Source organism: Peromyscus leucopus, chromosome 20 (genome assembly GCF_004664715.2).
Source record: "Peromyscus leucopus breed LL Stock chromosome 20, UCI_PerLeu_2.1, whole genome shotgun sequence".
Taxonomy (NCBI): Eukaryota; Metazoa; Chordata; class Mammalia; order Rodentia; family Cricetidae; genus Peromyscus; species Peromyscus leucopus.
The window spans coordinates 24,009,680-24,026,076 of NC_051080.1; the positions used below are offsets into that span (position 1 = coordinate 24,009,680).

General features: G+C 35.8%; 1 protein-coding gene across 4 annotated transcripts in view; it reads left to right on the forward strand.

Moving 5' to 3' along the window:
- Positions 1-16,397, forward strand: part of Phf20l1 (PHD finger protein 20 like 1) — a 75,849-nt gene that overhangs the window by 42,881 nt on the left and 16,571 nt on the right. For all 4 annotated transcript variants that reach the window (XM_037197511.1, XM_028876010.1, XM_028876011.2 and 1 more), the window contains 5 exons: positions 1,149-1,398; positions 3,416-3,604; positions 3,855-4,064; positions 11,691-11,747; positions 12,908-13,015. In XM_037197511.1, coding sequence (XP_037053406.1) covers positions 1,149-1,398; positions 3,416-3,604; positions 3,855-4,064; positions 11,691-11,747; positions 12,908-13,015 — 814 coding nt within the window. The remainder of the gene's footprint in view (positions 1-1,148; positions 1,399-3,415; positions 3,605-3,854; positions 4,065-11,690; positions 11,748-12,907; positions 13,016-16,397) is intronic.

Genomic DNA, 16,397 nt, shown 5'->3' on the forward strand with positions numbered 1-16,397 from the left:
ATGAGAGCAGAATTATTTATTTATTTGGCCCCTAAACAATGATTTTTTATATTCTAGAAAAATGAAGACTACAGATTCAATGACATCCCCCTTCCCCAAATACATGGGAGTTAAACCATTTCTTGGGGACAGGCATGTTATTCTTAGGGCTAGTGACTTCACTATTCATAGTGACTTACCATAATATCAATTTTTAGAAGTTTGTATCTCATGTTTTGCTGTCAGATACCAACAAGAAAACCAATGTAGGCATCCCAGTACAACAGAATGTGGATCCAATGTAGCTACTTTCTGTTGTCTTTAACAGTAGATACTTTCACACTTTTTCCTACATGTGCAGGGAATTTTAATGCCACATAAATAATATGTTCTTTATGAAAGAACTGACAAAAGTTCTAATTTTTTTTAAAAGTGTCAGTTGGCAGGAATAAGGTAAAAACTCATCTAAGAATGCGACGTATTTTGTTTTTAAATCCAATGTTTTAACTTACACTTTATCTCTTTTATGTTGTGGTTGTAGTTGTTGCTTGTTCTGTATTGTTTTTTAGTCTTTTAACTCTACTGCTGGTGGCTCTGATTTCATGATGCATTTTGCTTATGAAACTAGCTTTCAGCACTAAAACGAGTTAAAGATAATGTTTTGTTAATTTGGTCATTGTTTTCCTGTTGAGATCTTTCTTTAAAGGGAAACTGTCTACTAAGACAGTCACATACTTGATGACAGAGATTATAAAAACTCTTCTAAAAGGCAGAAGGTTGAATGTATTCCTTCAGTGTTCTAAAATCTGAAATACTTTCTTCATTTACCTAGCTGTTATGAATACCATTGACAATTACAGTTTCAGAAGAGAGCAAGTTTCACATTAATACTGAAAAAGTTTGTCCAATAGGATATTTAATGTTGAAAGAATTTCATGAGCATTAAAAAACATAGAATCATAGTTGACAGTATCCCTTTAAAGACAGCCTATTCAACTTTTAGTTAATAATTTGTGGGGTTCTTTTTAGTTTTTCATTTGTAATAGAACTGTTATATGTTGCTTAACAATGTTTTTGGATACTAAAGTTGCATAACAATCAAAAATAGAATACAAGAAGAAAAATGAAGAAACCAAAATAAAAATATCAATTTTTTATTATTTATTCAGGCGATTTCACCTAAACCTCAAAGTCAGAAAAAAAATGAAGCTGTCATTAGCAGTTCTGCCAACACTCAGAAACCTGCACTGTTATCCTCAACTTTGTCTTCAGGGAAGGCTCGCAGCAAGAAATGCAAACATGAATCTGGAGAGTCTTCTGGGTGTATAAAAACCCCTAAGTCACCACTTGCCCCAGAATTAATACAAGCCAAGGATTTGACGCTTGTATCTCAGCTTTCTTCAGTGATAAATAAAACTAGTGAGCACAGACTTTACAAATAGTTACCTATCCTATAAGATAGATTCGGAGCACTTTTGTTGTAGTTATATTGTTTTTTATGAAGTTGCTTTTTGAAAACTCAAAAGTTAAGTGAATATGACAGAGAAAGCTCAAAACTAATTCAAGAGTAGAAATCATGGACATTTTTTTACTGCTTTACTGTTCCAAGTCTGTACTGCTCCTTAAGAAGCCCTGCCATTGAATGACACAAATCCCACTGTAGTTTCAGTCTCCTCAACTAATAATACAAGGCCTGATTCATTACAAAAAAACAAACAAACAAAATACCCCCTGGAAACAAAACGAACTATAAAAGGACCCTTGGATGTTTTTACATAACTTCTCACTCCTCCTATGGCCAGGTAGGAGGCATCTCCTTTTATATGTAGTTCTCTGCGTACACTTTATTTATTCATTCTTATGTTAACAGGACAGCTCTAAATCCAGTCTCATTCTTAGTGAAAGGAGAGTGTCTCCTTGGTTATAAAGATGTGACTGCTGAGTACTAACATCTCAAGTGAGACTTTTTAAAAAGGTTTCTTTCTTTTTTTTTTAATTCAACATGAATTTGAGTAGAAAAAGATAAGATTTATGTTGACCCTAGAGCTTAGTATTTGAAACAGTTTTTTGGAACATCACTAGCCAGGTGACATTTACGTTTTGCTCCTTTATTCAACAAATAAATTAGTGTTGTAGTCAGGAAATAAGGATGGCAGAGTTCCTAATGAACCATTCTATATTGTGTCTTCCAGAATAATGATATTGGCATTTGGAAGGCTTTATCAAACATACTAATCTGTTTTGCATTCAGTTCTCACATTTATCATTAAACCACATATTTCAAATTTTGATCAATCCTTGATATTTTTTGAATCAGAAACAAAGGGAATAGAAAATTCCTTTCTCTGAAACTTCATTATAAAAGAACGTCAGTAGTAGTCATTAGATTATCACAAAACCAATAAGCATTTTATCTTAAAGTTGTTTTATATATTAATATAACCACAGTATCATAAGAGTTTCATTTGTCTTTTGATTTTTCCCCATCATCATCTTGTCTTTTTTTTCATTGATTTTCATGGTTGATTATCCTTAAATACTCAAAACATCAGCTCCTTTACAATACTTCTTCCTAACTTAGCAGTAATATATAACTCCATACAATCCTACCTCATATAATTCAGCAGATTCATAGTCCAGGGTGAAAAAGGAACTCTCAAGCCTTAAAGAATCATCCAAACATTTGTGTTAACATTTCTAGAAGACAAATAAATGATAAAATTAGTTGTTTGAACAAATGAAAATATTTAAGGGCAAGAATAGTGTCATACTAATTACAATCTAATTTGGCCATAATAAGCACATTGGTTTGTTTGTGTTCAATTTTTTGAATGAATCAGGCCCCTGATTTCTAGCTGTAAAAGTCCATGTGGGAGAGTAAGGATGGGGTAGGTTATTTATAGTAGCTTCACCTGGGGAAGGGAAGCAAGCCCAGCACCAACTGTAGAATGTATGTAAGAGCTGTCACCTGTGCCCCTGCCTGCCTTTCCCTTTAGAGTGCCTCGTTTGCTATGTACCAAAAGAGTTTTTCTGTCCCTGCTCCTTCCCTTCCTATCTCCCTCCACCTGCCTTCCCCATTTTTGCTTATAAAGAGACTACATTCTTGGAGGCAAAATGGCAGTTAACACAAGAATCCACAGTTAGAGAGCTAACTCCAGTCTCACACTTGGGGAGAGCTACTGGACATTAATGTTCCATGTAACTGTCTTTGAGTTCTAGTAGGTTTTAGATTTTAGAAGTTTGGATTAACATTTTTGTGAAGAGGGCACATTTTTTTTGCCTTTGATTGCCTCTGGAACATTCCATTTCTTGTGGTTATCTAATAGCAGCATCAGAGGGCAGAATATGGCTCATTTTCCCCCTGCTTATCTCCTTAAATATTATAAGATGATCCTGGTATGTATCTGCTTCGTGAACATTGAAGATCTTTTTCTAGGTCCTCCACAGCCTGTGAATCCCCCTAGACCTTGCAAGCATAGTGAGCGGAGAAGAAGATCTCAGCGGTTAGCCACCTTACCCATGCCTGATGATTCTCTAGAAAAGCTTTCTTCTTCCTCTTCAGCCACTGATGGGAAAATATTCTCCATCAGTTCTCAGAATCAGCAAGAGTCTTCAGTACCAGAGGGTAATGTATATTGATTTCCTATAGAACCAAATGTAAAGGAAGACATTATCTAACAACAGTTATTTGAACATTTGAGTTTTCTTCTTAATGTCTCCTGGACATAGAAGCAGTTCATGAATTCTACAGATACCTATCTGGTGCCTTCTTTTTGCCAGGCACTGCATAAATACCACTGATATGCATTGACATGAGCCGAGCCATTTCCTCTGTGTTAATATTGTGGTTTTCTTTTCCTTTTCATTTTATATAGTTTCTGCTATTGCACTTATGCCACTCCAGAAGCTGGGACCCTGTCTCCCTCTTGATTTAAGTTGTGGTTCAGAAGTCACAGCACCTCGAGCCACAGATTCCTCCTCTCCTGGTGGTGAATGTTCCAGGGAAGAAAAGGAGGAGACACAATTGTTTGCAAATCCCTCCTCCAAAGTAGTGAGTGATGTAAAAGGAGCTGCAGTGGCCACTGGTAAGGAAGCTCTAGTTAAGTCTGGCATAATATTTTGATGTTTTGAATTAATACCAAATCCCTCTTCCAAGAACTTTTAGGTAGTATTTGTTTTTGGATGGAGTTTTTCTGTCCTAAAATTCTTTTGTGTGACCATTTTCACCATTTCCTGGACATAATTCTTATCATTTTCTTCTTCCTTCTTTTCCCCTTCTTTTGCTTTTTCTAATGTCTGTGTGTAATAGGTGGTGTTGCTGTACTTGGAGCTTGCAAATTCCAGCTTCCAAGCTGAGTCAACCTAGCAAGTTTTAGGCCAACTAAGGCTACAAAAGCAAGACCCTGTCTCAAAACAATAAGAAATAAATTATATGAAATGCTTAATTTTACTATTAGAAATTATTAGTTAAAATTGTAGAAATTCTTATTCATGAAGCAGAAAGATACTTCAGATGAGTTCTTAGGTGTCAATGGAATTTAATTAAGTCTAACTAGAATCTAGATTGAATTGAATTGTATGACCTGTGTCATAAGTGTAAGTCCATATTTGGAGACAGAATATCTTTTCTGAATGTAATTTATTATAAAGTTTTTTTGGGGGCTTCAGGTTTAGCTCATTTCTAGGTGATGTTATTGTATATGATCTGAAAACCTTGGTGGCAATCTTTTCATTAAGCTGATCTTTTAAATCTGACATGGTTCATATTTCTTATATATAGTTGCAACATTTTATATAGAAATTTTATAATTTTATAAAAAGAATATATATGCACACACATATATATAATTTTCAGAAGTCAAATAGTACTTCTTAATTGTCTTCTTCATAAATTATTAATTTGGAACTGGCTGATGAGAGATTAGAGTCAAGTTAGATCAGGAGACAAATATAAAGTAGTCAAATGTGTTGGCAATAATTGTGTTTAACAATGTCTTCCCCAAAGAATGTGGCATTAGCTTCTTAGATGAAGCCAAAATATAGCTTGCTCTGTTCTGTCGATGCTACACACTGAAATAATAATATCAGTAGCTTAATTTCATCTGCTGCCTTTAATTTGTTCTTTCTTTCAAAGTAGTAATGTTAGTACTCTCAAGTACATAATTACTTACAATTCCATTTACCTCTAAAGATTTAAATTGTTTGTACATTTAAATACATTTAAATAGTGTTTCCTTATTTAAAAAAAAAATCTTAAAAAATGCCCACATCTGAAAATTTGTGGGTTTTAAGAGATTGTCTTTGATTGCTCAGATCTGATGTATTGTCTTAAATAGTCATCTAAACCTGATCTTAGAGGAATGCAGTGTACTTTTTCACAAGATTCCTGAATAATTATCATTGACTTTTCGAGGAAGTTTTCCTGGTAAAGATCTCGTGCACTTTTTTTAGCAGTCTGTAACTCCTCTCTGCACTCAATATATGAGAATGATCTTGATGTCATAAAAGCATGTACCTACTGGAAAAATGATTGTTTGATGTGTATGTGAAGATATTTGTATGTTCCTTAAAATCCATATTTGCATTGATTGTAATAAGACTGAAACACAGATCAATATAAGTACATGTCATAAATAGTGTATTGTAAGACTGGAGTGATGGCTTGAGAGTTAAGATCACTGGCTGTTCTTCCTGAGAACCTTGGGTTTGATCCCCAGCAAACACATGACGGCTCACAACCATCTATAACCTCACTCCCACAGGATCCAGTGCCCTCTTCTGACCTCTCAAGGCTATGTGTATACATGTATAACACACACACACACACACACACACACACACACACATCTTTTAAAAAAATGTCATGTCAACCATATTGTCTGTTCTAAATATCAAAGCAGTGTTTGTACACCAAAATCCTTTGTCCAGATGATTTTACTTTTAACTAGGAGATTAACTTGGTCCTCTTTTATTTGTTTTGGCTGTTTGTTTGTTTTCCCTTTAAATTTCTGGCAGATTTGTAGCTATATGGTCGACTACCTTGGAAAGGTCATTCTTGTTTTTGTTCATAATGTTGAATTATACAAGGGCAACAGGAAGGCACACCATTGTCTTCTCTTTTAAAAGGTTAGCAATAACTATTTGGAGAGTTTGGTGGGATGTAGGTAAGCTGGTAAAGGATTCATCCTTTACATAAGTATGGAAAGACTCAGGTTTCTTCAGCACACAAGAGCAGTGAACATGGCAGTAACAGAACCACTGTGCGCAGCAAAGGCCAGGAGGTTGGGAGAGTGTGTGTGGGGGGGTTGTCCATTTTAGAAGGGTCTTCATCGGGCTAGCATAAGTCACACAGTGTGTGTGTAGTTTTTTATTAGGTAATTCTTGCTATGTAAATGTGAGTGAGCCTGAGTGGTCAGTGTGTAGTCCTGGGCAGATATGAGCCACTTGCATGTCATTTACATTGTGCATCTTTGGTGGTGTGCATTACCACAGCTCTATGATAGTGGGCTGGGGCTAGTTTGGGTTGGCTGTTCTGCTTTGGTGAAAGGAGCTCTAGTTTTTCTGTTTGGGGCTAGATTTGCACTGGAGACCAAGTCCTTCTTTGTCTCTCATTCATGGCCTCCCATCCACAGAAATTGAAAATAGCAAGACAATTTTCAAAGAAAGTGAGAAGTTTAGATTTTCATGCACTGCATTTGTAGATCTGTTTGTGTAATTGTAATGATCTTATTGGTATGTATGTAAGTGAGCTTAACATTTTAAGAGCACAGTGCTCAGCAGTTTTTGTTTGTTTTTGTTTTTAAAGAGAAAGGTTTATTTTGGCTTATAGTTCTAGGGAATACAAAATGAGAAGTCAAAATGGCACAAGCATGAAACAGCTCATCATATCGCATTCACAGTCAGGAAACACATTAATGAACACTGATGCTCTGCTTGCTTTCTCCTTTTAAGTCAATCCAAGACCCAGTCCATGAAATGGTGTTACCCACATTTAAGCTAGTCTTCCCACCTCAGAAAGTGCAGACTAGATAATTGCTTAAAACAAGCAAATGCATGGTTTTAAGTTAGCTACCAAAAATTAGTATGTACATGATCATGAACAGTGTGCACACAGTATTTGAATGGGATAAGGTAAGATTTCACTCATTTGTATGGTTCTTGAATTTTTTTTTGAGGAAAGTAATGCAATTTATACTGTTATTTTTATTTTAAATTGTGTTCATTTGTTTTACTTTCATTGAACTTCTATTTGGTCTGCACACTTTTTTCTCTTAGTATTTTTCTATTGTGGTGGTAGTTTTGATTTGTTTCTTTGAAACATGGTCTCACTACGTCTATAGCACAGGTAGTCTGGAACATGATATATACTCCAAGCTGGTTTGGAAGTCTCAGTTTTCTTGCCTTAGCTTCCAGAGTGCTTGGATTGTAAGCATGTGCAATCATAGCTGCTTCCTTACTATTGTTGTTACTTAACTGTTCTACACTATTTTGAAGTTAGTTTCGACTTCCATTTGTTCCCTATGTTGATGTACATCTAGAGTCAAAGGGGCAGGTTTTTCTTTTTGTTTCTTCTTCATATATGAATATAAATGAGTATATGTGTACATGCATTTGGTAGGTAGTTATAATTATAAAAATAAGTTCTGTTTCTATTCTAAAATTCTCTAGAAAGCATTATTTACAAGAACTGTATTATCAGCTTTTTAAACTTGAAACTCCTAGGGAGCTTAGACTGGTGAGAATAGCAGTTAACTGGGAAGTAGGTTAGCAATCTTAGGACTCTTACCAGGTTAAACTTTGCTTTTAATTGTCTTTCCAGTAGAGATATGAGCTTGCACTAATTGATCTACATTCTTCCACTGGGATGGATGCCAACATGACTGATTCTCAGGTTCGGAATACTGTTGCTACCCACTTTAGCAATAAGTAAAAATTAAAAAAAAAAAAAGAAAAGAAATGGTACCTTTCTAAAAGTTAAAAGAAACAAAACAAAGCAACAACAACAACAAAAAAAAAAACCCTGACCCTTTGTTTTTGTGTTATCAGTATCAGAGTGCTTTTTCTAATAGCCAATGAATCAGAGAAAGAGACATGACTTCAGAAATCTCACTTCTCTTATTCTCTGGGAAGCAAAGTAGATCAGGTTTCTTCAGAAGGATCCTATTCAAAAGAAACCTTTCCTGATCTGGGCCTGAGGGTGTCTGTGTCCTGTGTAAACCCTACCTTTAAGGTAAAGGGCACAGTGCTGAGGTATAGAAGCTGTGCTCAGGACACTCCTCATCTAGAGGGAAGTGAAGCTAGTAACTGAAATACACATATCAATAAGAACTACTTATTGCAAGATATAGAGTCCTTAAGAGTTATAAAGTGGGGCAGTGAGAGATGGCTCAATGGGTAGAGGTGTTTCCTGAGCCTGAGATCCCAAGTTTCAGTCCCCTGATCCATGAGGTGGAAGGAGAAAACTGACTCCATCCAGTAAGTTGTCCTTTGACCTCCACAAGTGTACCATGGCATACATGTATACCCCCGTACACAAAATAAATAAATAGTTTAAATAAAAATTTAAAGTTTAAAAAAGAGGCACAAGATATGTGTGTACAAGGGAAGAAAATGGAAACTATGCTCCTAGAAGCCCTCAAAGAAGGAGGTATGCTATACTAAGATGGCAGGAACCATCTGCATGCCCTCTGTTCTTACTTTCTTTCAGCAAAATTCAAATAATTTACTTCCTTAACACTCAAGTTCTTTTATTTTTATAATAGGAATTTTATAGTAGGTAATGTCTGTGGCAACTTCCAGCTCTAAAGTTTTGATTATTTACTATTTCATTCATCTTTCATTTTATGAAGTCATTTGAAAGAAACATCATGATATGATAGTTTTAGCTTTCATTTACAATTTTCAAATAGTTTTAGAAATGGTAACTATTCTTAAGTAGCCTCCAATAAAACAAAATTGGAATTAGTATATTGTATGAATATAATTCTAAACGTTTTTAGTTCTGTGTTGAGAGGCACATTGTAATATACATTTTTTTTGTATTTTTTTGAGCAAATCAGTATGAAAATATCAAGGAATATTTGTTTTATTGCAGAGTATTTTAGTTAATATGGATGCAGATATTGGATTGATAAGCATATGAGCACTATATCTTTATACTATCAGAGTGTACATTAACAGGCCATTCAACTTTTGGCAAATTTAGTTTAGCTTAAATGAAATTCAATGTGATTTCTTGAATTCATTTTTAAGTGAAATGTAGGCATAATAAACATGTAAATACGTTGATTGTCACAGTTAAGTAAGGAGAGACCTCTGATGAATCTTTGGTAATGAGTCCAGGGATTACATTGTCTGGTTAATATAGCATGTGTTATCACCAAGAAAGCCATAGATGGGTCTGAGGCTACTCTGAGGATGACAGTAGGTCTACATGCTCTAATGTAGCTATTTGTATATACATACTTCTAAAATTTTTGCCAGTGTTGCAGATCTATGTGTTCATTTTAATGTCCTTTCTCGTATTAAATGGTGGCAGCTCTGTGTCAAGTCACCAGTTTTGTTTTTGAAAGTTGACCATCTGTGAAGTCTTAGGCAGGAAGGCAGCACACTCTGGAGCTTGCTTTCCTAGAGCCAGTCGGAATGGCTGTGTGTTCTTCTGTGCCATCCCCTGACTGCAGGCCTGCTGCCATTATTAGAATCTCTGCTTCACCCAGCTGAACTCCCTGAACATAGACAAGTTGATGGTCTTTTGACAGCTAAGCAATCTCTCACCTAAGCAATCCTAAATCCTGGACATCTTTCACCTGGAGATCCAGCACTCCAGATTAGGAATGTAGGAGACAGAATCATTGTTAACTTCTCTCCTGTATGCTATGCTGCCAGTAAGGCCTAAGCAGCACTTTTCCTTCTGTTGATTTGTAAATGCTTTCTTAGTTTTAAGAAAACCACATTACATTTGCAATTCCCTTAGTCCGGTAGTCAGAAGAAGGAAGTAACAAAAGTATTTAATTGCCTTGATAAATGGGGTAATATTACTGTGTTTAATTTTGCTGTGAGGTCTCTTTCATTCTTTCTGTCACAATCAATGTGATTATCAATATTCTTACTAGTCTGAAACTTTCTAGAGCCTTGTTGCCACTTAAATTGAGTGATATTTTAATAGTATTATGTTTAAACTATATAAAATATTTTAATAAAATATAAAATATTTGACATGATTGGTATAAATTGATCTTTAAAAATCAAAAAGAAATCTAATAAGTGGAATGTAATAAAAATGTATTTTATATACACCAGTATTTTTCTTAGATTAACCCAAGCCATGAATAAGGCATTGAGAAATGTTAAGCTAAAAATAAATAAATAAATAAATAAATAAATAAATAAATAATTTTTAAAAAGAGAAAGAAAAAAAAGGGGTTGGGGATTTAGCTCATTGGTAGAGTGCTTTAAGGCCCTGGGTTCGGTCCTCAGCTCCGGGGGAAAAAAGAGAGAGAGAAATGTTAAGCTGAGTTATAAATTCATTAAGGGAAGGAATATGTTGTTTTAGTTACAGTTAGTGAGGTACAATATTTTCAGTTCTAGTTTGGACTACTAGGTAATAACATGTCATTAACATGGTATATTTTTATGTGTATGTGTACCTTTGCATTTCACATTTGTGTAGTCCAAAAATGATTAGCAAAATAGTTCTGTTTGGTTTCTTTCATTAACTAGCAATAAGGATTCATGTGATGAAATTCACATGTATTCACTTGATTTTATGGAACAAGAGGTCAAATATCAGCTTATATGTTATCGAAATAACAATTATAAGTTAGTGAAAGCCAGTATACTTTACTATGAATTTGAATATTTCATTTGGATGTTCTAAATAGTATCTGTATCCAGGTCGTCACAGAAACAGCAGTGATAGATGGACCAGCCATTCAAAAGACTGTCAATACCTTCTGGGTTGCCTAAGTTTGTGGTGCTGTATCAGCCTTCAGTGATGGCCAAGGGCCTTTTCAAAACTTCTCTTTATAGTTAGAGCCCTATTTATGCTATGTCTGAAATAGTGCAGCCACAAATTACACACCCCAAAAGAAAAAGTAAAACAACATGCTTACCAGACACTGACCTAAGCATTTCACATACTCTGTTTCATACAATCTTGTAAGAACATGAGATAGCTGTTTGAAACCTGGGACTTATACAGGGACGCTTGGCTCAATCTGGGAGGAGGGGACTGGACCTGTCTGGACTGAGTCTATCAGGTCGATCTCAGTCCTCGGGGGTGGCCTTGATCTGGAGGTGGTGGGAATGGGGGGTGGGCTGGGGGGAAGGGGAGGAGGGCAAGAAGGGGGAGAACAAGGGAATCTGTGGCTGTTATGTAGAACTGAATAGTATTGTAAAATAAAATAAAAAAAAGGACATTGGTAGGTACTCTTACTCATATTGGCAATAAGAAAACAAGTATAGAGGCATTAAACCACACATTCAAGTCATACAAGTAATGACGCCAGGAATTCAACCCAGGTGGTATGAAGGAACACAAATATTCTTTTAATAAGTTTTGGTTACCAGTTCTGGTAATAAAATTGTGCAGACTTTCTGGAAGTAGGGGAGGATTCCTATTCAGAGTTTTTGCAAGCAATAGTGATTTTAAAAAACTGTGACATGTTTTTGTCTTTCTGACTAAACTTACATCTTGTCCCCCTAACCCACAGGAATATCGAAAACAGAAAAAAAATTGAAATTGGAAGAAAAAAGCTCCACTGCATTTGGTATGGACAGAAAGTAATCTTTAAGCAAAAGACTAGAAAGCTTGACAGAGGACAGCATCTATCTCTGCCCCTCCCTGCTAGGGCTCCTTACGGTGCTGAGACCATCTGCTTCTGTGCTTAACCTAGTCAGTGTCAGAGGCACCTGCTCTCCAGGGCATAGTCATCCTTCTGTGTGTTCTAGGGGGTGGAGGGTTCTCTGAGTACTTGCTTCTGAATGTCTCTGCTTAAAATTACGGGTAGCTGTTTAAAAATAAACCTCCGTCTAATACTGAGACTTAGAGTAATGAGTAATATGTTAAAATTGTCATTGTTTTCATACATTCTTCTTCAATATGCCTTATTAAAAGGTTACTGACTTTGCCACTGTCTTTTCTACCTTATTTTGAGTAATGACCAAAAGTCAGGAAATGATGAGTGACAATATGAAGTATTATTTAGGTTAGCTAACTGGAGTCACTGAAAATTGGCTTAAAATAGTTGGAAAATTGTGGGCTAGCCCATTCTGAACTGGAAAAATAGCTTCTAGAATATCTGTTCAGTTTTAATTTGAGATGCTTAATATACTGGAAAAACATGTATTTATCTTCTTTAAAATAGATATTATTAAAGAAATAATGCTTCTTGGATATTTAGAATAATCAATAGAATGATATAATTTTTCTTTCTTGTTCTTTCCATTCATGTATACACAGGGGAGATATTTAAATACAGAAAGAGATATGTATAGATTAATTTGATTAACTTTGTTTTTCTGAAGAAAAGCCATCTTTTTTAAACTTTCAAAAACCTTATTAAATTATATATAGAACTGCTGGTTCTCCATAGTGAGGTCTTTTTTTAAATTATGAAATTTAACTTCTTGGCACATAGTAGGAATTTTAGTCTATTACGCATTTAAAGATTTTAACTACTGTCTGTGTTAACTTTAAGGTGTCAGGAGTTGGGATTTTTCAACACTGCTAATGAAGATCCCCTCTTATAGTCCAATAAGCTAAGCAAGAGTTCCAGACTCATGACACGAACAGTTTAATTGAATCCGTCCACTCTGGGCAGGTGATGGAATCACTGATGAAAACATAAATGCTGCTTTGAGGGTAACCACAAAGGAGCAACTAAGGGTCACTCATGATTATTGAAGGATTGGCTTTCATTTATTTTAGGTAAAAGGAAAGAAAAGGATAAGGAGAAAAAAGAGAAGAGAGACAAAGATCACTACAAACCCAAGCAGAAGAAAAAGAAGAAGAAGAAAAAGAAATCTAAACAGCATGGTGAGTGTGCCGAGATCTGTTTTACAGCATTCTGAGATTATTCAACTCTCCATTTTTCCTGCCAAAGTAGAGGTATGACTAGATTACCCCCCATGTTCTTAAGAACTGAGGCATTTCTCGTAACTTTCCTTTGTCTTGTCATTCCAAAATCACACAACTCTCCTACAAACTCTTCCCAACTAACTGGAGGCTTCTATTTCCAACAATATGGTGGAGTAAGTACTAGAACCACAAACGCTTTAACATGATAAAGAAGACTTATTTCCCACACTGTGTATGTATGTATGTGTATATGTGTACTTGGTCTCTTTTTCTTCTCTTTCTATAGTCTCTCTCTCTCTCTCTCTCTCTCTCTCTGTGTGTGTGTATGTGTGTGTGTGTGTGTGTACAGTCACATATATGTGTACACTTGCCCATCCATGCATGTTTGGAGGCCAGAGATCAACATGATATCTTCTTCTATAGTTCTCTCTTATTTTTTGCAACAGGGTCCTTCACTGAACCTGAAACCAAAGCTTGCCATTTCACCTAAACTAGCTGTCCAGGTACCCTCTGGGATCTGCCTATCTCTGCTCTCCCAGTTCTGGGGTTGCAGACATACTCTACGACACCTGGACTTTATGGCTGCTAGAGCTTGGAACTCAGATCTTCATGTTTGATCAGCAAGCTCTATACCCACTGTGAATTCTACACAAAGTGAAGGAGTAATTCTAAACCCACAATTGTAATTTCCTTTAAATTCACTTTGCAGAATGAGAGAAAAAGATACTTTAGAAGAACCAACAGAATTTGGCACTGGCAGAATAAAGGAAAGCCTAGAAGATGCACTTAAGAGCATAAGGAAAATGATGACAGAAGGAAGATGTGAAATGCAGAAGACACTGTAAATGTGTGATCAGTCTAAACATTGATCTTACAAAGCAGTTTGTAGAGATAAGAAACAAAATAATAGAAACTAAAATATATAATACTAGCTTTCATATTGGGAGATGGATACTTACAGTTCCTTGCTTTGACTCCCTTGTATGATTGCTTATAGGTTCTAAGAAGTTCATTTTGCATGTTCAGACTTCTAAGCCAGGAATGGTGGCTCACAGAATTCAGAAGGCTTGAGGCAGGAGGATTTACACAAGTTTGGGGTCAGTCTAGGCTATACAGTAAGTTTTAGAATGTGGGCTGTGATGTAAGACCTTGCCTCTAAAAAAAATAAATAAATGAAATAAAAATATTTCTAATATAAACACCAAAAAATTGGAAGGATAGGTATAATCTCCTAAATAGGAGGGGAAAGAATATAGTAAGTAAACTATCTACATCCAAAGACAATTTTACTGAGAATTTGAAAAGAAACTATAAATAATGATACAAACTAATGATATATTTATTGATGACACCTTATTGATGACAGGACTGAGTCAGTATACATTGTACCTTACAAGTATGAGGACCTAAGTTTGTTCCCAGAGCAGGATTTGTTTTGATAGTCATTAAACCTTCAATAAGACTAATTTAACACATAAATTTAGGCAGACGGTGTCATAGTAGGTAATAAAAGGCAGATTTTTCAGATTCCAGCTCTCTCTGCAAATCCAAGTTTTCTACAGAATGACATTTTCACATTCTCTAACTCTAAAACTGCCAGAGTAAATTTGAAGATTCAGATTCCAAGTGGTATTGGCAAGCTTAAAACCACTTCCCAGGGAATCTTGAGCATCCTAGGCACCCCTTTGTCCCCCTTGTTCCTTACCCACCCTATGCTGTCCTGGTCCCTTCAGGTATAACACTGTAGGATACAAACCTGAGATGACCCCAGCTTAGGGGGAAAAATGGAGCCATGTAAATGGATAACTAATGAGGGCACCTGAGTAAGTGTCAGCTTGCTAATGCAACTGCTGGATAAGTGAACTGGCCTCGGTGCTCAGGGCAGCGACAACATCTGTGTGCGTCAGATTCTATGTCAGTGCACTGGTGGGCTCTACCGTTCAGTAACAGACAGAAAAACTGGGGGAGTGGAGAAAGGAGACAACGAGGGAGGGCCAGGTGGGGGATGGAGGATTTGTGAGCTGGAGGAAGTGGCACCTGGAGGGAGGGAGGATGGTCAAGATTAGCAGAGGACAGTCTACCCTTGGATTGGGGATCAATTCAGTAACCGTTTATTAAGAGCCAATTTTTAAATTGCACCTTAAATTAGTACATGGATCTATCTCCTGAAATAAATGCATGGCCATATCTCTCATATTTCTTTACACTTATTTGTATGTATGTGTGTTAAAACCTGTGTGGAGGTCAGAGGACAATGTGCAGGATTTGGTTCCCTCTTTCAACCTTGTAGGTTCCATGAATCAAACTCAGGTCATCAGGTTTGGCAGCAAGCATATTTATTTACTCACTGAGTCATCTCTCTGGCCCATATGTTCATATATTTTAACAAAAAAAAATGTTTTTCTCCTTTTGTTTACTTTTTAAGTCAGGCCTGTAAGTGGCCTTAGTTCACAGAGCAATGGCAAATGCTGATGATGTCTTGCTATTTATAAATGGGAGTTGTTAAGTTTGGTCATCATCAACATATTCAACATTAATTATAAAGGGAAGTTATTCTGAGTTGTTTGCATTCATCGTAGAAGTGATGCTTTCACAGATAATTAATTAGAATGGTCTTTAAACAGGAAGTAAGATTTCAAATGGCTGAAATTTTAAAGACACTTAGTGCTGAACAGTTCACATTATTGCTGTATAAGACTTATTCTAAACTGTTTGAGTCTAACATTAGCAGAGTGGGAGATTTTAATTCTTTTATTTACCATTCAATGGTGTTTTGCATGTCCTGCTTTATTTTTTGTGTATCGAACAGTATCTGAGGATTTTATTTACATGAATTTATTTTTATCATGTTACTCCTTTGAAGTGCAGCCTGATAGCTGCATTTTATAGCTAATGTAGCAACGATTTGTTAGATTCATAAAGCTACCAGGTAGTGAAAATCAGATTCAAGCCTGCACTGTCTGCTTCAGTTTTAGTTTTTAACTTTAACCATGAAGCTAGGTTGTTTATTTTGCTTCCTTTACTCTAAAGATTGCTTCAGCCTGTATTCTTGCCTTGAACAAGTTTCCACTTTTCTCTATTGGTATACTGAAATATCCTGTCTTTACCTGTTTGTATAGATGGTACTAGGAAAGTAGTCATTTATTTAAGTAGCTCTTTATAATCATCTCATGCAATAGCGGGTTAGCATAGGCTTTTATTACCAGAACTGCTTTTTAAGATACAAAACTGGCATTGTGTCTACCATATGCATGGTAAGTTGCCATTTGAGGATTTATGAATGACATTTTACTAGTTTTTAGCTTTGTTCCTTCGTGGTGGTCTCTTCCATGTGTTTGTT